General features: G+C 41.3%; 1 protein-coding gene across 1 annotated transcript in view; it reads left to right on the top strand.

Annotated features, from left to right (window-relative positions):
- Positions 1-7,162: 7,162 nt before the first annotated feature.
- The window catches only part of HIBADH (3-hydroxyisobutyrate dehydrogenase), a 91,895-nt gene continuing 82,699 nt past the window's right edge, over positions 7,163-16,358 (top strand). Inside the window, exons 1-2 of the mRNA XM_019639949.1 lie at positions 7,163-7,458; positions 12,985-13,145. Of these exons, the coding sequence (XP_019495494.1) occupies positions 7,368-7,458; positions 12,985-13,145 (252 nt within the window). The 5' untranslated portion in view covers positions 7,163-7,367. The remainder of the gene's footprint in view (positions 7,459-12,984; positions 13,146-16,358) is intronic.

The following is a 16,358-nucleotide window of genomic DNA, read 5'->3' as shown; positions in this document are numbered from 1 at the left end:
TGTCTCTTCTCATTTCTTATCAGCCCACACAGGTTCATACGTTGTTCCGGAAGCAGCCCCTGGGGCCACAGGAATGCCATGTGAGATCAGCTCAGTGTTCCAGCACCAGTCACTGCAGCAAGGGAGATGGCAGTGCCTTAATTCAAAACGGCCTTTCCCTGCAGCGGGGTGTGATGGTTTCCCCTGATGTACAGGAGAAGAGTCATACTGCAATCTGAATTAGGGTGCTGTTAGGAAGGCGAGAGAGGGAAATGGAAAGGGGTGCCTTGTGGGCAACCAACAGTGACCATTACTCCCACCCCATCTCCCTCCATGCTATTTTAAAGGCTGTTTCACGGTTGGCTTCACAAAATTATCCTAGCTCATGAAGTCAAGAAATCAAAGAAATCTAAATATTTTCTCCTTTGCAGCAACAAACAGAGGAAAGCCTGGTAATAAAGATTATGATGTGTCCTTTGAAAAGATATAATTTATAGGATGCTCTCCCATTTGATACAGAATAGATCTTTGGTTAGATTATCCTATTATTTAGACTACAACCATTGGGAAAATACAACTACGTATCTCCTTCAAGAATATCAAGCTTGGAGGGGATACAGAAAATAATGATTGTCATGATGAATGGACGATAATTATAAACTCCAAAGTGGGGTTCATTAGATTTCATTTTCACTTATTAATGATTCACTACAAAGAAACAACGTAAATGTTATATAAAGAAGCATCCCTCCTCAAAAAAAAAAAAAAAAAAGCCTGACAGATAAGCAATAGAAACTTTCTTTGCTAAAAATAGGATCAAGTTAAAATTACCATGGACGTTCTGTCTCAGGCAGCCCAATTGAGAGTAAATATTGGTACTCAAGGGAAGGAACAGCAAATCTAAACATTTGGCTTGTTTTTCATAGCATGCCCCGCAAAAGATGGTATCTCTGAAGGACTGCATAATGCAAGTAAAGATGAAAATGTCATGAGCACCATCTGCAAAATAATTATTATCTGGCCATATTTCCGAATTCAGAGTCCAATCTTTTAGGTCTCAAAAGTCCTGAAGGGTTTTCTAGATTGGAATTCTTCTACGTAGGTTGCTGGCATGGTGATTGAAGTGTGTAATGGAGAATTATGTAGAATGGAGAATTAAATCCATAATTATAGTGCATATTTTAAAAGCTGACTGAATAGAGTTACAGAAAAAATTCCATGGTGTGAAGGTTGCTCTATTAAGCACAACTGCCCTCTTAAGATGGCCGAAATCTGAAATATTCTAATATTCTGCCTATGGGTTCTTGGCCATGAGTTTCATGGTGATGGGAATTAGACCTGGACTTGAAATGCCTTATGGAGGGGTTATAAGTATGGGGTCCCCCAAGAGTTCCGTAAGAGAGGAACGAACCTATTTGGTGGTCTGTACTGTTCCCACATTTTGCAGGTGCACAGTGGCAGGTGCACCTTCCAAGGGCATGGTAGATTGTCCAGTGCCAAGTGTAAACAGGTACACGTCATACATAAACTATCTTCATCAATAGCCCCATCATCCCTGAGATGGACCCAGAGAAAAAGGAGGGTGTATGATTAAGTTGTATGACATTGTCCTCTAGCAGGCTTAGGGAACAGGGAAAAGAATAATAGCTCTTTGGGAATCACAGACTTATCTTTTAGCCAACAGTATCCTTTGCTTTCGTCTAACTAATGAAAGAAGTTATGTTGCATATGGGACTATCAGAGTCCCTAGTGAGTCAAATCAGCCCTCTTGAAAGGGCCCCAGTGGCCCTCTCAGTTTGCATCCTGGCACAGCAGAAAGGGCTGGATGCAGGCCTTGTCTGCTGGGACATGAAACTGGCTACAGGTGCACTAGAGGCCTTCTTTACTTCTAGTTCCCACTACGTACTAACTGTCGAGGTATTCCCAGAGTTCTGCTAAGTGTGGACAGATTTAGGGATTTTTTTTTTGGTGTCACGGGATGAGGTTTGCCAATCCTTGGGAGGTCGCAGAACTACAGAGGTTTCTGAATGAATGATCTGGGACGGAGCAGCTTCCTGGCTGCTTGGTCTTAAAGCCCATTCAAACCTAAGATTAACCATTGGAAGAATGAAGCCTCTGGCCTTAATTTCTAGGGGCCCATAGCTGCTTAAGGTTTCATTCTGAACTTACTAAGAGTGCTAGGTTGGTCTTTTTTTGTTTGTTTTTGTTTTTGAGGTGAGATCTTTAGGAGTTGAAGGGGGACTTCATGGTGAGGAGTTGCTGTTCTACCCTAGGAATTAAGCTCATCTGGCATTAGTCTGTGTGAAATTACTGAGCGAGTATCAGGGCACCTGCCTAGGTGTTTCCCTGGGACAATGGCGGTGGAGGCCTAAGTCTCTATTGCAAATGATGCCCAGGGGTAGTGTTTCCAGCTCCCCCACTGCTGTGGCAATAGCTGCATTCTCAGTGACCTTCTGGCCTTTCTCTAGAGTTCTGTCCAATTCAGTAGCCACTGGTGCTGTATTTGGCTACTGAGCATTTGAAATATGGCCGGTCTGAATTGAGATGTGCTGTAAATATAAAATAGACCCCAGAAATAGAATAGAATAGAAGAGAATAAAACCACAGATTTTGAGGATTTGGCATGGGAAAAGAATGTAAAACAACTCATTAATAACTTTTAATATAGATTATATGAGGAAATAACATTAAAATATTGGGTTAAACAAAACATCATTCAAATCAGTTCCACTTGTTTCTTTTACTCTTTTTAAAATGTGGCTACTAGGAAATTGAAACTGACCAGTGGCTTGCATTGTATTTCTTTTGCATGGTGCTGCTCTACAGGATAGTTGGTGAGACAGGCTAGTGAAGGTATGGCCAGAGCCTGCGAAATCCTAAATCTATGAATATTTCTCATGTCTGAGGAGGCTCCCATGACATTCAAAACTTTGTGTCTTTTTGCTGTAATAAATCACAACCATGAGTATGACCATATGCTCAGTGCAGAGTCCTTGTAGTGAATCTCTAAACCTAGGAGTGGTCTGGGGGACCCTCAACACATGAGGACATATGCAGAACCCACTGGAGGAAGATCTAAATGTGAATACTTTTTGGTTTGATTTTCTTTTTTACAGAGTTAAGAGTTGGAACCCCTGGAGACACCTGACATTACAGCATGTGTTTGGGAGACCCAAAGCACTAAAGCTGAGGCTGATAGTATGTGGAAAACTGGCAAGTGATGTACATTTCTCAGAAGATACCTGTTCAGTTCTAAAATGTCCATTTATTTCTTCTTTGTATCACCTGTTTCTTTGCTGAGACTTTCTATTTCTTTGCCGACACTATTTTCACTTGTTTTAAGCGTATTTTAATTGCTCATTAAAACATTTTTTCTGATGATTGCTTTAAAATCTTTGTCGGATAATTTTAAATTCTCTGTCACCTTGGTATTGGCATTTTTTTTCATTCAGTTAGAGATATTCCTGGTTCTTGGTATAATGAATGATTTTCTATTAAAACATGGACGTGTGGGGTCTTATGTAAAGTGTCTGTTTTTGCTGCCTCTTCCTGACATTGCTCTGGCCAGGGAGGGAATGGAGGACCACCATCTTTGTTAATGCCAGGTAGGGGTAGAAGTCTAGGTTTCCTGTTGACACCGATGGGGTGGGTGGGGGGCTCCTCACTATTGGTGGGCTGGGGTGGGAGTTTCAATTCCCTACTAGGCTTCTACTGATAACTCCCTAGCTGGCAGGGGTAAGAGTGCCCCATTACTGCTCCCCAGGTGGCCTCCACTGCACCATTGTGGGGAGGTGTAGCCTCTTTACACTGGGCAGTGATGAAAGTCCTGAGGACTCTCCACTAGGCCCCTCCTCTAATTCCAAGCCTGCAGAGAGAGGGAGGGGTATCTCATCACTGTCAGGTAGGGGTGGAAGTCCAGGTTCCCCACATAGTTTTCCAATGACACCTTGAGGATGGGGGTGGGCACACGTGTGTGGAGGGGTACTTGTTACCACCAGCGGTGGGGATGTAAGTCCTGCTTTCTACTTGGCCTTCTCTACACTACACCAGCAGGGTTTAGGAGTAGGGGTTTTAGGGTGTTAGGATGTTGAGGTCTTTCATTATTGCCTGGATAGTGTGCAAATCTAGGCTCCTCACTCAGCCTTTGCTGGCATGCTGGGTGTGGGGCCATAGGCTTTTATTGTGTTGTGTTTGTCTACAGTACAGTGGTTATATTCTAAAAGTTATCTGTCTTGGTAGGCTGCCCCTTCTGTGTCTTTGGCTAGAAAGAGTAGCCTTTTACTGGGGCATGTGTGTCTGTGCCTTTTGCATTTTCGGGTTTCTGGTTTTCAGCTTCTGTATTAACCAGTATGGAAACATAAGGCTAAATGAAAACCCAAGACCTTACTTCTGTGTTCCTTTTTTGGTCCTGAGGTCTCTAGCTGGTATACCTTCTTTTCTCCACCTGTTTCATATATAATGTCCAGAGTTTTTAGTTGTATTTATTGGGAGAGATAGAGAAAAATATTCTATCCCACCTTCCCAGAAGCAGAAGAGCCTAGAATGCATTGAAACACAACTTCAAACAAAACTAGGTGCAAAGACCAAGGGAGAAGTTGCAGTGCCTTTCAAACAAAGATATCAGGAAGGCAGTCAAAGAAAGAAAGATAGCCATAGGCAGTAACTGCCTTTGCAAATACAATAATATCTGTAAGTGCCTTCAAATAGTAATAATTACTTTAAAAAATAATAATGCGGGCTGGCCGAGTGGCACGCTAGTTAAGAGTTGGCTTGGGATGCCAGCTCTGAGCAGCAGGGCTCCAGTTCGGGTCCCACATGAAGGGCCAGTGACACTGTACCCTCTACAGCTAAGATGGTGAACAACAGTTTGACCTGGAGCTGGGCTGCCATGAGCTGTCTGAGACAGTGTAGGCTGCAGTGAGGCTGCAGTGGGCAACCGTGAGCTACTGTGAGTGGCCGGCAGCCAGCATGACCTGCCGTGAGCTGCCATGAGCCGCCGTCTAATGGCCAGCGAGTGATTGCCTCATCCAGGAAGAGCGCAATGATAATACCAACATGGGCCAGTGAAGCGACATCTTCCACAACTAGACTGAAGAACAAAAGGACAGCAACTTGTCTGTTCCCCTCCCCTAATTCCCCAATAAAATCTTAAAAAAAAAATCAATGCGATGATAAACATCTATGAAAATCTCAGACCCTTAATTTGTGAGTCAGTATAGGGCTCTGAGGGGAGGTATTAAACTACTATATGTTATGGAGGGATATAGAGAAATCATGACTTAGCCCCTGGTCCTCACTGAACAAAAAGAATCAAACTCGATGTCATTCCTACCTTTCAAAGTGACCACATCAGTGAAAAAAAAAGAAAAGGCAAATTAGAAAGATCTCATGTCCAGCTTTAATTCTGCCTATGCGTCTTTCTTAATCCCTTTCCCCTTCTTTCCCCTTGGAGTCTTAAGAGTCTGTTCATAGGAGGCAGCCTTTTGTAAAGTAATACTCATTTTCAAGAAAAGAGCCCTATAAACAACCTAGAGAAACAAAAACAGTAGCTCACAATAAAAATGACAAAAACAATCTCATTGGATATAAAATCTCAGGAGGACTGGGATATAAAATTTAGGAGCTGGGAGATCAATTGATACTGTTGTCCTGTGTTGTAAATAGCTCTGCTATGTAGGTTGACATAGTTGAAAGGCAGGCCGCATTTCAGCAGTTAATTATAGAAACCTGTCCAGAGAGCTACATTTATTGGTTGCAGGAGGTCTATTCCAGCTAAAACCAAAATACAGCAGGAAGAGAAGGTCAGGTTGAAAATTCTCCAGAAACTAATAAATGGATTTAGGTGGGGACCCAAATTTAGGATACCGACTCAATAGCTGAAATGATTTTTTTTCTTCCTTTTCTTCCTTCTTTTTGGTTGGTGTGGAGTAGAGGGTTCAGGTGGAGAGACAGCCAAAGAATGGAACTGTTTTTGTGCCAGTTACAAATGGGAACCTTGCACTCTGTACCAGTTCCTGGAAACATTGCTAGCATGCCCAGAACCATAAGAGCGCCTGCTTGGAAATGATCCAATTTCTTTGCTTTTTCTTTAGGCACTTCTAATTCCCTGAGTGACTGGTCAGAGGAAAAAAAAAGGTCAAAGTCAAATCTGTTGATTGTGCTACTTGGATTAAAAGGTTGGGTGAGCACAACTTAAGCAAAGGAATAAATAAAATGAATTTGGGGGACGTGGGCACCCTGGATTACCTATTGCCCAAGTCACTCCTCACTCTCTTTCCTCCTGTACTACCCTTCTGCAAAGGCTGCAAGTCTTGCTTTTGTGGGTCCATTGCTCCCAACCCTTTGATGGGGTCAGTGGGACTGGAAGTCCTGCAATAATTGTCAAGGAGTTGAGATTCAAATATATACATCAACGCAGACAGAAGGATGAATAAATCTAATCTCTCTTACACACACACACACACACACACACACACACACACCACACCACACCTTTCTGGACTTTCATTTACATTTAGTTTTTGCTTACAAAATGCATGCAGAATTTTCAAACATTAGAGAAATATATATTGGATATATGTTGGAATAGGGAGTGTAACTTTCTAGCAATTCTACCCTTCAAAGAGGACAATGTTATCAACTTGTTTTCCTATGATTTTTCAAATTTATAAAGAAACTGTTGTGTTAAATAAAATCAAATGAATTTAACAGCTTATTGCACTCATGGTAGATTTCTGTGATTGTTTCTTAATGAACAGGTGCAAAACACAGAAATGCTAACATTAGGAGACCCGCATATTATTGAAGTTAAAATAGGTCCCATGTTTAGAAAACTTGGGAATTTCTTTTCTTGCCTAAAAATTGCAGTAGCAGCTGCGAGTCAAAGATTAATACTTGCCTGCAAGAAGACAACACACACAGTTACACACGCCTTCCGAGGGGGCGGTTCTGGGGGAGGAGGAGTCAGGTGCTCGGAGGAGGCGGTAGTGAGTGACAGCCACCGCCTCTCACACACCCTCAGTGTTTTTGGTAAACAAGGAGACTCGCCTGCAGTCTACACGGGGGAGGAGCTTGGGGGCGGGGCCAGGGACCAAGCTAAGGGGATTCGAAAGGCCTTCTATTAGTGGTTCGTGAAGGGCGGAGAAACTGGGAATCCTGATTGGTCCGCTCCCTGTCCATAAGGAGATTGACGTCCCGTGTCCCACCCGGCGGCGCCTCTCGGCACAGCGCTCCTCCCCTCGCGGTGGGTGCCCGCCCCGATCTGCAGAGCGCGTGCGTGCGCGGCCCCTTGCGGGTGTTGTGGGTGCCTGCTTTGCTGCGCACACTCGTGGACAGTGGGCGAGACCGGAGCGGCGGAGGTCACCGCCGGGAGGCGGGACGGGGGCAGCATGGCAGCCTCCTTACGGCTCCGTGGAGCCGCCTCCGGCCTCCGGTACTGGAGCCGCCGGCAGCAGCCGGCAGCGGCCAGCCTTGCAGCGGGTAAGGACCTCGCGCCTTCTTCCCCTGTCGGTCCTCCAGCCGCCCGCCTCTCGCGCCCTGACGGCCGAAAAGGCCTTTTCATGGGAGGTGCTGCGATTGGGTCGGGGCTTACAACCCCCCATTTTAACCGGTTCCAAGGCCTAACGTCTTGTGCGGCTGTCGATCGCACTGCTAGTACTTCTCTCAATACTCTTCGCCCCGGATCCAGTTGAATGGTGTTCAGAGCCCCTTTCGGGACTTAGGTGGGGGTGGGAAGACCTTGGGGTAAAGTGAGGAACACCTGGGTCCCGGGCTTGCTTCTTTGGAGTTAGTTAGGACCACGAGGACAAGTGGAGGGCCGGACTTAGGGGCGACCCCGCATCCATCCCAGTGAACCCTGGCCTTGCAGCGCTGGCTGGCCTTTCAGCGCCCCTAGGGTGCACCCTGGGTGGGCGCGCCCTCGGGCAGTAGGGCCCGATCTTTGTTGAACCATCTTAATCGTACAAGATGGTTTAACACAAGTGATGTCAATACAAACCAAGTAGTAAGTCATTCCAGCAAAGTTTTAAGTCACTCTTGGTCCGCAAGGTGGGCTCCCCCTCCCACACACACCTCTTCTTTGTAACTGTACTACCTGAAGACGGCACTTCTGTCAAATTATTAACCAAAACACTTACAACGTCCTCAGAATTGTGGCCTGAACCCATCTCTCCCCGTAAGTTATGGAAGCTAACACTTGACTTAGGAAAAGGCAGTTTTTCGACCAACAGATCTAATCTTTTTCATTTTCCAGACAAACAACCCGAGGCCCCTTGGACACGTGAATGAGTATCTCGGCAGGATCTAGAGTTAGTCCTTGATTCTTCCTCATTCCTGCACTTTCTATCACACCAGGATTCCTCTTTGATTGAAAAATTGGTTAATTTGTGGGGACGCTGCCATTGTCTTCCTGTAAAAATTTGAGAGTGTAACAGTGCACTGCTGAGCAGTATCATACTGAGGTGTTTTTTTTTAAAGCCTTGGTATTAATTTTTAAAAATCTTTCCTTAAAAAAAAGCCAGCAGGTGGGGAATTGAGTTCTTAACAGTTCTCCTTTCTCCCACTCAGTAAAAGCTAAGCAGAAGAGTGAATTTCTTCTCTGGCCTGAGAAGGGCAGGCTCCATGTGATGCAAGAGAACAGATGTCTGATACAGAATCACAGTAACAAGATACAAACTCACAGCATCTGCCAAACTTGAGTGTAACCACTGTTTGAGCTACAGGTATTGAGCTACAAAAAAATGCCTTCCACTGTGGAGATACTTAAAAAAAAATTGGTTAGTCACTTTTCCACAGTAGTAAATGTCGCATCAGTTTTCACGTGAATTTGCAATTCTTTCAGTTTTGATTAGCCAAGGAAGACATATGTGCTGTTTAATGGTTTTACGAGGTGTTCAAATGATATCCTAATGAACCCTTGATGCACCTTTTAGAGTTATACAAGTCCTTGCTATTGATCATAGAAGAGCCTGAGGCCCAGGACTAAAATACTTGCCTATGTGTGTCAACTGGAACTGTTCCTCAATGCTGGTTAGACTACTTTGGCATGTAATCTTGTGCTTCATGTTCTTTGACCCAAAGATATATGAATATAGATTATGATCAACTTTAAGCTCTTTTTCTGATGATTGTTTAAAACACTTCAATTGTTTTTACTCTGGAATTGTTTGAAATGTTTCTGTTAATACGAGTTTACTACAAAAGTGTTAACTTTTTTGACGTTGAAGTCTTAAAAAAAAAATCTACATTCAAGTTTGGAGTCTAGGGGCATTAAGAAAAAGAACCGTGTTCAAATAGTAACATTATTTAGTGTTTTGAATTCTGTGGGATATTTGTCTCCACAGTATGTTTCAGATATTTCTATCATATGGATAGTAATATAAAAATCCATACAGTTATTTACTATTTTTAAAAAGCGAGACCTGAGAGGGCCGGCTGAGTGGCTTATTTGGTTAAGAGCTCGCTCAAGAGTTCGAGCTCTGAGCACCTAGCGGTTCGATTCCTGGCCAAGCTGAGCTGCCAACAGGTGGCAGGATGGCTCAGCTAAAAAAAAAAAAAAAAAGTGAGACCTGAAAGTTGTCAGTTAATAGCACATCTTAAATTTAAAATAATTAAAGCATCAAAAAATAATTAGAAAAATGAGCAATATTAAACTCTACATATATTACTGTTTCATGACCATTTGATAAAAGTAAGTTTTGTATTTTAGAAGGTAATTAAATTTAGTTTCAGATTTCTTTGTACAGATGAAAAAAATCTACAGATGGAGCCCCCCTGCAGTCATTGTGACTCACCAACATGTACATGGAAAACTGATTTGTAGCAGGTCATTTTAATGTGACCACCTGACCAAAGGTGGAATGGGAAAATTAACTAGCATCATGTAACAGAAATGAGAATGAAAGTTTTTTTTTATTATTGCCCCTTTTCGTGTGTAGGAAATCTACTTTCAAAACAACACATAGCATAAATAAAATGTGTAGTGGCATTTTTTTTCCCTTTACGTAGGCTTCTAGGGTTGCACGTGAAGTTCTGAAAAGATGCACATGGCCCTGGGACCAAACGTTGACTTTAAACTTGTGTAGGGAGAATATTTATTTCTAAAATAACTTGACTCAAACAATAAAGGCCTTTATAGAGTAAGTCACCATTCTCAGTTTAGTAACTCTTAATATTAAGCAAATAGAATGCTAATAACATAATATGTGATAAAATAGAACACCAAGTCATATATTGCCACAACATAATCTCATGATATAATGAAAAAATGCATTTAAAAGACTGATTATTTTTGTGTAGTGAGATTAACCTTTTCCCTTATGACTTTATACTTTTTGGGATTTTCCTGTTTTCTACAATGAAATGCATTACTTTGATGAGGGGGAAAAAATCTTTGGAAATGTAAAATAATTAACCTATTAACAATTTTTGCATGTTGAAACTTAGAAAAGCCTGATTTTCGGTAGCCCTAATGTTACCAAGATGTGGATAACTTTGCCCATGTCCTATTAAAAAAAGAGGACATAATCTGTAAATCTATACATTTAGAAACTAACTTTGCAAAATTTTCTAACTAGTTTCTTTACCAGTCAGTGTCACCTTTGTAATGTGTTGACTGATATGCTGTCACCTTGATTTTAGCTATGGTCTGACTTACTCTTTCTACACTTTAATGTGTGTGACTTACTTAAAGGACGATGTATTATTTAAGTTTAAAAGTTTTTAGGGTAATGATTTTATTATACGAATTTGAATTTCTCCCGTTTTAGGAGGGTATTCTTCTCTATCGTCCAAGCACACTTTCTGATGCACCACCTGAACTAAAAGCTGTTATTTCCTCAGATACAGGGCATTCTCCTATAGTAGTCTCCATCGCTTCCTCCAACATTCTGGCTCTTCTAACCTGCTAAGCAAAAAAGGGCCATTTGGCGTATAGGATTTGTACCCCAGTGCTACTTCTTGACCGTTGATAGTAAAAGTAGCAAACACTTACTGACCGTCCAAGTGCCATGCACTGTTTAATGCTTTACTTGTATTATCTCAAGTAGTCTTTACAATAACCTTCTGAAGTACTTATTCTGGCTGATAAAAACGTCTAGAGGAGTTAAGTAACTTTTTAGTTCAAGGGCATATATCTAAGAATTGACCACTCCTGAATAGGAATCTAAGTGTTCTAAACTCACAGACGTTCTTAAATGTTATCACCAGCAGTAAATAACCTCTTCTCTTTAAAATAATAATAATAATAATAATAATAATAATAATAATAGTCATCTAATTATGTTACCCTTTCTCTAACTTTGCTACAAGCAAAGATGAAATGAAGAGAATTGAGCCCATCACTGAAGACTTTGTCTTCATTGATTTTTGTATTGGCCTGTCCAGAATCTGGGCCTCATTATTTTTGACCTGAACTTCAGCAACTAACATCAGCACTCTACTTCAGCTCTTCTACGATTTTATCACTAGGAATTGCTATCCTGTAGTATTTCAGAAACTGAGCTGGTTTTCTGGTTGATATAACCCTCCTCTGATTCTTGTTCTACTGACCAGGAATCATCATTACTGACCATCATCGAACCTCTTGTGGACAAGAAAGCCAGACCCAGGTCTCCTGTTAAATCTGTTATACTCCTGGTTAACTGAACACTGGTAGGGTGATGGTGCACAAGAATGACACCCATGTGTAATGGAAATGTTAGAGATGAATCATCAAGTTAACAGGAATTATATATGCTTCTAACCCAAGAAGACCCCTATTTCTTAAGCATTAGGGCTTCAAATAATTTGCTTTAGGAAATCTCATTGCATTTAGATTACGTTGAAGGAAAAACAGGTCCATCGGGGGGGAGGACCTGAAACTTAAAAGGGTGGCTATGGTTAGTTGGTACACTACACCGTTTTAAAACTGGAGTCCTTGAAAGAAAAAGAAAAAAATACAGTGGGAAACGATAGGGCAAGAGGCAAGTAGGGTTATTTCTCTTTATTCTCTCACTAGACTGTGAGCTTTTTGAGGGCAAGGCCATCGCTTGTGTCTTTCTGAGCTCTGCCAAATAACTTAATGCAGTAAATATTTGTTGAATGGAATTCTGAATCCAGAAACAGAACTATCCTGTAATCTTATTTTCATGGTAACGCTAAGCTTCTCTGCTGTCTTGCAAAAAGCGTTACTTTGAATTGTGTGCCACTGTGTGATTTCAAAAAGCCTTTTGTGAAAAAGAAGAAAATCAGATAAAACTACCATACAGCTTTTTTTAAAGAATGATTTTCTTTTTTCTGTAAATGTAAGTGCCTCTTCTCTGAAAATGCCCAAGGTCCTGAGTGTTACTCTTGCCATTTAAAGCCTATGGTAGTGTCCCCTTCCTCCTAAAACCCCATTTATAAACTGGTGACTTTTGGTTGAAATACATTCTCCTGGGTTAACATTGTATTAAGATTGTTTTTTATACCATTGGAGGGGATGGTTTCTATAAATGTGGGGGTGGGAAGGTAAAAAGAACTTTTCTGTTCTTGGACCTTGTCTAAGAGGTTTTATTGAATACTTTCACGTTTTTTAATACACACTATTAAAGGAGATAATGTAGACGTGAGGACTCTAGAATCTTTCACATAATAGGTATTTTATAAATAATAACATTTTAAAGTTTATTGTTAAAAATGGTAAAGAAATGCTCTGGCGATAGAAACCAGAAGAGAGATTGCTTTAGATTTATGGTTGTTTCCTGCAGAACTTAATAATTTGAAGTTAGTCTGCCTGCACATTGTTGATATCTTTAAATATGATTAGATCATTAGTTTAAAAACTAACCTTTAAAATCTTTTTAATAGAAAACATCTAAATAACAGTCGAACCAACTGACCCATAGATACAGAGAACAAGCTAATGGTTGCCAAAGGGGAGGGGTGTGGGTGGGTGGAAAAAAATTACAGTTGACACACTAATGTTGAACAAATGTTTACAATAAAAAATGTTATCTGCTCCCATTGAAAGTAATGCATTGAAATCAGTGTGTTCTAGGTCAATGGCCTCTAAGACTCCAGTTGGATTCATTGGACTAGGCAACATGGGGAATCCAATGGCAAAAAACCTCATGAAACATGGCTATCCGCTCATTATTTATGATGTGTTCCCTGATGCATGCAAGGAGTTTCAAGACGCAGGTGAACAGGTAAGGTCTTTCCTTAAGATGTTTAAAAATAAATATACATTCAAATAAGTGACAGCTTCTTAGAAATTATACCCAGTGGAGTTGTAAACCTAACTGTTAATTTTATTTCTCTCTATATATATAACACACACACACACACACACACGAGACCATATATTAATAACTGAATTTAGAGTTTTGGTTTTTTGAGAGATGATGGAAATTCTTTTTGTACAAGAGGGCTGACTAATTCCAGAACTGGGAGAATACTAAAAAATTCCTGAGAAACAGAAAAGGTGAGAGAAAACAAAATTAAACAGTCAACTCTGGATAATAGACTTGAAATAAATACTGAGAAATGCAATGCCTACGTAAAGAGCAGGTTTAGGCAACTTCGGGAGAGGCCATTTGCAGACGTGGCTCTTCTCCACTCCTTCCCTTCCACGGCCTGTGTGCCCTGAGGGGATGACAGCAGTGTCGTATGAGGATATGAGTGTCATCTTGGAACTTTTCAGGGTAAAGCTGTGGGTGCTGATGTCCATGCAATCTCTGAATGCTGACACTATACCACCAATTCAGCAAAGCCTACAAATTGTGATAAGTTGAAAGAAAAAGAGTTTCATTAATTTCTAGTAAAATATGTGTTACTTTGGGTGAGACGGCAGTTAGGGAAGTTCTCTCTGGAGATGAGACATTTAGCCAGATAGCAGAATAGGTAGGATTTATCCAGATGAAGAATGGGGATAAAGAAGCAATTTTCTTTAGAAGTAGAAGCCTCAGTCTCCAGGTTTCTAGAGATTTCTCCTTTAGGTCAGCAGATATGGTTGAGTCCCTGCCATATGTCTAGCAGCCCACCTGCTGCTGTGGAGGATAAAACAAGGTTGAGTTGGATGTGGCAAGGTATTAGATGTGTCTCAAATGGCAGAACTAAGTAATACTACAAGGAAGTTTCTACTAAAATTGCATTCTGACTGTAATAAAGTGCTGAAACAGTCTTTGAGGGGGAAAAATAAGGAACTGTTAAACGTCATTTCGTTTCTGGGTGGAAACCGCATCATATTGTATATAATCTTTGCTTACCTGCAAACAGAAATGAAATGAAAGTCATGGAGACAAGATCTCTCAGCTTCCTGAAAATGAGTTACAGGTTCTAGGACACAGACTCAATTCTTAGATTTCCCCTTTTTCCCCTCTACCTTGAGATATGTAAGTGGGTGTGAGGAAGGAAGGAAGATAGGCTCTGGGTGGCTGGTCCTCCCAGGTTAGTGAAGAGTGAAGACTTGTTTTAGCTCCTTGTCTGCAGTTCCCACCGCGGCCCCCAGCACTCGATGGGAAAAGTTCTGTGTGTGGCAGCCAGCCTGGGAGATGGCGTCCTTCTTCCCACATCCTCCCTCCCTCCCATCTCTGGTTCCCCGAAGAACCTAGACTTGAAGAGGTCCTTTGAGTGTTGAGTATAATAACAGCAGCGGTGGGTAGGAGAATGTGAAACTCACATGAATGAAGGCTGAAGGATAAAGGGTAAAAAAGCTTTGGGCCTGAGAGGAAGTATCATGTCATGATAAAAAGAAAACATTTGTTGATACATGGTTTATGTTGGCAGCTTAAAAAAAAACGTTTTGAACAGTAGTAATGGCGTTTGAGCATTCCTAAGAGCGCTGCATTAAAAGGTACCATTAATTTGGAGCAATAAGTTCTGATACATTAAAATGTCAGTATTATTTCATGGTTATATTTAGTTTTTTAAAATGTTGGATAAAATAAATAATGCGTTTCATTCTACTGCCAAGCAAAGACAAGACATAAAAAAATGTAGGTGAAAACCTTGAAAAACTTCTTTCTATTGTGCATAAAAGTGCAATGAACGGATTAAGTCTTCAAAAATTCAGAATATATTTGAGTTTCCTCTTACATTTTAAGGGTAGGTGTCCCCTTCTTCCCACAGTGTTACTATGTGAAGCAAAGCTGATGAACTGGCAGCTGAAAAAAACGGGTCCCCCCCACCCCAAAGATTGCAGAATTCCTGGCTAGTTGATTTCTAATGTCTACTGTGTTTTTAGTGGGACATTTTCATGGAGAGAGAGTACCAAAATAGGCATATCTGGGTCAAAAAGCAAGCAACTGGTTCTAAAGCTCTCAGGACATCTTGAAGGAGAGCTTCTTCTTTTTTTAGAAGCAAATACTAGGGATTTATTGTCTCCTATAGCTGAAGCGTTGGGGAGTGACCTGACCCTGGGCACAGCCGAGTTTTGGGCACAGATGTGTTCCAGCTCCCTTCTGTCTGCCCCTCGGCTCTGCCTCTGCTTTCCTCAGGCAGGCTCCCTCCCTCGCCTCCAGGTGCAAGATGGCACCTGCAGATCCAGGTACAGAAAAGCTTTGGAATCTTCCAACCCTGGAGGTTTTCCTTCAGGCCCTGCCTAGTGGTGGAAAATGCTATATGGGTTCTGAAGGGAATGAGAACGTGTTAAATGTGTTTTCCATGACCGATTGTATTTAACTAACTTATTTATGCCTGTAAATGTTAACCTTTTCTAGTACAGCATTTATAATTGGCTAAATATGCTATCTGTGGTCATTTCCATAAAAATTTGGGCATTTTTCTTTCAGGATCCCTTTATTATATTCTTACTTCTGTTGAAAACTCAGCTTTAGCCTATAATGCATCATTTCAGCTGTTAGCACCTTTTCTGAGAACATAACCCATGATAATTATCAGGCCTTTGTGTATTAGAAATCATGACTCATGACTCAATAAACTGTGAATGTAGTAGTTTAAAAACATAAACCCAGGAACCAGACTGCTTGGGCTCAAATCTCAGCTCTACCACGTATTGCCTGTGTGACTTTAGAGGGTCTGTTTAACCTCTCTCTACTTAAATTTTCTCATCTTATAAATGGGATCGTAATAGGACCTTCTTCTTAGCCCTGGAGAACCGGGCACGTAGAAAGCGCGATTACTGCTGGGACTCCTATTGTTGCGGTTTCGTAGTACCTGTACTCTACTTCACCCAAATCTTCACTCCCCAGCACACAGGAACACCACTGCCTTGGCTGAGCACTGAGCCCAGAGTGCTTTGAAAGATAATTGTAGCCATTTTATAAATGAAGGAATGATGATAAAAATTAAAACCAAACTAGGAGATTGCGATGTGACAGCATCCCTGCTTAAGAAGAGACGCTGCAGCCTCCCTTCCGTCCCGCTTTTATTTTGCAGAAATACTGATTTTTCTTTCTTTT

The sequence above is a fragment of the Hipposideros armiger genome, unplaced genomic scaffold (assembly GCF_001890085.2).
Source record: "Hipposideros armiger isolate ML-2016 unplaced genomic scaffold, ASM189008v1 scaffold_47, whole genome shotgun sequence".
Lineage (NCBI taxonomy): Eukaryota > Metazoa > Chordata > Mammalia > Chiroptera > Hipposideridae > Hipposideros > Hipposideros armiger.
This window is presented reverse-complemented; position numbering and strand designations above follow the sequence as displayed.